Source organism: Trypanosoma grayi, assembly GCF_000691245.1.
Source record: "Trypanosoma grayi strain ANR4 Tgr_966_V1, whole genome shotgun sequence".
Lineage (NCBI taxonomy): Eukaryota > Euglenozoa > Kinetoplastea > Trypanosomatida > Trypanosomatidae > Trypanosoma > Trypanosoma grayi.
Genome location: NW_008826585.1, coordinates 1,504 through 6,353, shown reverse-complemented (window position 1 = coordinate 6,353; position 4,850 = coordinate 1,504). Strand labels below are relative to the sequence as shown.

At 49.9% G+C, this 4,850-nt stretch overlaps 1 protein-coding gene across 1 annotated transcript; it reads right to left on the bottom strand.

Annotated features, from left to right (window-relative positions):
* Positions 1 to 2,306: 2,306 nt before the first annotated feature.
* Positions 2,307 to 4,481, bottom strand: DQ04_09661000 (hypothetical protein; the record flags this gene model as incomplete). The annotated part of the gene is made up of 1 exon (XM_009316010.1): positions 2,307 to 4,481. The coding sequence occupies one exon, from the start codon at positions 4,479 to 4,481 to the stop codon at positions 2,307 to 2,309; it is 2,175 nt and encodes a 724-aa protein (XP_009314285.1).
* Between the last annotated feature and the right edge of the window lie 369 nt (positions 4,482 to 4,850).

Here is a 4,850-nt window from a genome sequence, read left to right as displayed (position 1 = left end):
ACCCTAACCCTAACCCTAACCCTAACCCTAACCCTAACCCTAACCCTAACCCTAACCCTAACCCTAACCCTAACCCTAACCCTAACCCTAACCCTAACCCTAACCCTAACCCTAACCCTAACCCTAACCCTAACCCTAACCCTAACCCTAACCCTAACCCTGGCCTTCCACCATCGTCATTATGCTGCAAAGCATCTCGTGTTGAATGTCTTCTCGTGCAGTGCTCGTTTCCCCTTTAAAACACACAGAAATGACCAATCACTTTGGTTGGCATCGATTCGGTGTAAGATCCATCTTTATACATGTCAGAGAATGCCAATTTTAGTCATCACTTTCTCTTTTCTCTTTCCTCTCTTTCTCTTTCTTGTTGTGTTCTCTATTTCGGCGCATGAAGAAAGCAGAGACACACGATACATGTGCAGAGAGGCGCGTTGGTTTCCCAAGGAGCTGTTTGTGCCGGAGCCCCACAGTGTCATCTCGGAGAGCACCAGAGTGGAAAATCATGCGCCCACCGACCCCACAAAGCCAGGGAGGGCGGCCGTTCTCCAGTTGCAAGATCACTTTATAAACAAACAGTGCGGAGTAAATTTTGAATAGGCCCCAACTCCTTAATGACGCAGCATTTGGGATGCACCCCAGCGCGTTTCCACCGCGCCCAGTAATGGCAACCCTTCGATGCCAAACCCCCTGCGACGAAGTGCAAACCTGATTTTCGTGCTTAGGTGCTCTTGCAAGGCAGCAAGTCGTGCAGTTATGCCTATGGGCAACTTAAAAGTAAACCGCAAGCAAGGTGCAAGGGACGATGGAATAGAAGAGGAGGCGCAAACACACATGTTTTCCTTTTAAAGGGTTGTATGGGGAACAGGGGTTATTTATTGAATAACAAGTAACAGACTTACGGCAAACTGCTGCGCCTCTTGACGCAACAGTCCCACCTCCCACCTCCCACCTCTGGCGGTGTTTTCCCAGCAACTTTACGGTTTCTTTCTGTTCCTATCGCTGGTGATGAAACAGTGGCATTTAAATAGTCTTGAATCTTTTGTTTTGCTCTTTCGTCCGATATATTTTTTTTGAACTTAGTCTCCGTTTTCATTTACTCTACAACAAGTGCCGGCCAGGCAACTTGTCTCTTTGTCCTACTTTGCCTTCACACGGCATTGTTTGTTTGTTTTTGCGGTTTCGCAGCCTTAACATGAAGGAATCAGCAGCACCTCCGTTGTGTAAAAGGAAACGAAAAATAATGATGCGGAACACAAAATAAACGACTGAAAGCAAACCATAGTAAAGTACAGAAAAGCACATATTGGTCTTCGTTATTATAAAGGTAAAAAGATAGCTACAGCCTTTTTTTCATATTGTTTTTCTATTGAAGGAATGAGAGGGCGCTACTGTCATTACATATGCTCTCTCAGCGGTATCGAAGCTCCTCTTCTTGGCCTTGTCATTTCTCTCACCCTTCTCCGTGCGGCCTCAGCGAAGTGGATGCTCACGCACTTCGGAGCAAATAGAATGAATAAACAACTTTTCTTCCTGGGCATAATGCTCCCCGCACGCAAGCGCCGGAGAGGCACAAAAAAAAACACTTTATGCGCAGACCAGGGGCATGGCACATCACACAGCCCTGTCATCCCCATTTATTGTGCTCATATTGCTCTGCCTATTCACATGTCAAATCACACACTTGTCCGTAATTAAGCCAGTACTAAAAAAACACCAATCCAGAGACACACACGGAAAGGGATTTAAGCCTTTTTTTTGCTTGACAAAACCCCTGCCAAGGTACCGAGTCGATCTATCCCCTCCAAGCGAGGAGAAGCGGGAATTCTTCCGCCACCGCGATGGCAACAATGATACCCCTTCTCCACCCGCAAGGAGAGAAAGCGTAATGTGCAAACATTACTCGGGGGGATGCCACCAACAATCCTGTATTTTAGCTCAGCACGTCCCCAAAAGCCCCCACGGCACCCTGGGAAGAAAATCTGCCATTTGATTGGGCCAGGTTGAACAGAGAAAAGGAAAACTTGCCGTTTTCCCCAAGAGAATGAGTACCGAATGCTCCCTCATGAAGCAAAATCCTTCATCAAGACACTTCCAATGCCATATGAACCCCCCCCCCCGGGAGCCCTTCAACACACTCATGTAACACACAGTTCCAACTAGTCTTCTTCGTGTGAAGAGATCAGGGGCGCCGTGAAGAGTGCAAACCATTCGAACCAGGGACTGAACTGCTGTCGATTCCCATATTGGGGGACATCATAGCTCTCGGCATCCAATACGCGAGAGCTCGACTCGCGAAAAGCGGCACGTTACTCTTGCAAATCAAGGCTGGGTGGCGCAACAACGGTGTTTCCACGCCTCTTTTCAATTATATATCTCGCAAAGGGATTCATATTTCGAAGATAATCATCATCAGTCGTAATTATGTTGTTACCCGGCAAAGCTTTGGGGACGACGTCCCTTCGTTCGTATTCCTCCTTTTGCTGTCCAGACGCGGAGTGCGTGACGTCGGCATTATCAAGCGTTTCCAAGTAAGAATCCAGTGTGAAAGAATCTGTCTCAGCACGGTCTTGATAAGACGCCACATCAGTGTCCAAAGCGTCATCGCCGCCTTGTAGAGCCAAGCAGGCAGGAGAAGCTGTCGTTCTTTGGTTTGTGTTTCTCACCGCTCGTTGTAATGGCGCAGTCAGGGTCTTCGTGCCGTCTTCACTGGAATTCTCCCCCCCACACCGCCAGAAGAAGAAGTAGAACACGACGGCCCCAACAATCAAAAAAGTGAGGCAGGCAATGGCAATCCCGGCGATGGCTCCACCGGACAATTTGCTCCCTCCGTTCCCTCCCGATACATCCCCTCCCGACGCATCCTGCATAAACATGTAAGTGCGTCCTCCGATTGTCACGTTGGCTGCGATGAAGCAGAACTTCACACCCTTAACCGACATTCCCCTGCTGGCGAGATTCAGAAACACGGACGGTGACCACGGCAACTCACTCTTCTCGCACATAAGAAGCCGGGCAGACACGGAATCGCACGTGTCACTCAGCGGCACAGCGCACACCGTGTACGGCTCTCTACGCCACTCGAAGTCACCACCGCTGACATCGATCGTGGCAGTGTTCTGGTCCGTGTCAGCAGTTATCTTGAAGGCAAAGGGTTTCTGCAGCACCGCCACCGGCAGCGCAGCGGGAGCAGTGTACTCTCCATCACCATCGACACACACAGCGTACATACCAGCTTCTGCAGACAGCACACGGAGGTCGGACAGGTACACCCGTGACGAGACGGAGGTGCTAACACACGCATCAAGATGCACCACATCTTCCCCACTGCCAGCAGTCACACGGGGGCAGTCGTTGCCAGGGCACCACGCCAGGAACATACGCCCCGACACATTTACCACAGATTCCGCATCCTGCAGCACGACATTTCTGTCCTTACCAGCTGTCAAGTACAGCGGCGTGGCCATCAGCAGCTTCACCTCAAGAGCGTTCACACCCCACGGAAGGTATTGGCCATTCCAGTCATTTGACGTCACACAGAGCGAGTAGCTGCCTGGAGGGGGAAGATGAGCGGGTGGCAGCATTCTGTAGCACCCAACAGCGTCAGTGCAGGTTGTTGTGGTGTACCGGCAGTCGCTGAAAGAGCGGACCAGCATGTAGTCGGAAGCCATGGTGCCTCTCGGAAGATTGGGTTCCCACGATACACCCATACCGTAATACGGATGGAGTGTAGCAAAATCCGCATGGGTCGCAGTAATCAGCATGAAGTCCATGCTCTTATTGGTCGTCAGAGGAGTGTAAGAGCTTCCATCAACAGAAATACGTGTTAAGGCCAATTCCCAACGTCCTGAAGGCGCCCCAGTAATAGGCACGAATGTAATGGCATTGGCTTTAGCATCAAGAGTCGCCGGCCATCCAGGATTGAGGGTTGGGTTGTAGTACGAGGCGTAGAGGTTCAAGCCACTCAGTGTTTGGGCACCGCTAAATTCGCAGGTGTATGGGATGTTGGAAGGATTGAGTACAACGGTGGGAAAGCAGTTCGTGAGCGTCACCAAGGGATCGTCGTCGGCTGCAGGCGTGGCCATTCTCGTTCGGGGGACCGTGCCACCAGCCGCAGCGGCACAGCGAAGAAACGGTTCAATCACAAGCATCAGTACCAGAAACAACACCTGAATGTCTCTCAGCTGCAGTCCCATAGATGTCTGTAGTCTTGTCTTCCTTTTGCCTCGACGCAGGATTGAAACAGGTTCACAGAGGCCCATGGCACCGAGGCTGCAACTGTCAATGCTCTTTGGTAACTTGTAACACCGTAGATGTGCCAATTGCGTTTTCTCTTTCATGTGCCTCATGTTCATCGATTGTCTGATTCGATATTGGTGCTGCAGGTNCATGGCATCGAGACTGCAGTTGTCAATGCTCTTTGGTATCTTGCAACACCGTAGATGTGTCAACTGCGATTTTCCTGTCATGTGCCTCATGTTCATCGATTGCTTGAATAGATAAGACTTCTACTAGCAGCTGCTTGTCTTGATTTAGAAATAAAAAGAATCAAAACGCAGCGAATAGCACGCAGAACATAGGCAATCAGCAACAGAAGAACTTCTACAGTGGACATATCACCATGCTTGTGTACTTGGGGTTTCCACTCGCATACCAGTAAAATAACATCACTTGTGCTTCTCCAATAAGATAACTGTGTTTTATCAGTAACGTTTTCCAAACACTTCTTTGGGGTTTCTCACTCCCCCCTGCACCTCAGCACAGCCACTACACAGCTGCCTCAATACACTTCGCACCAGCAATCCCCTCAATGTCTATTACACCATTCCAAGAGACACATCAGGTGGCCAGCA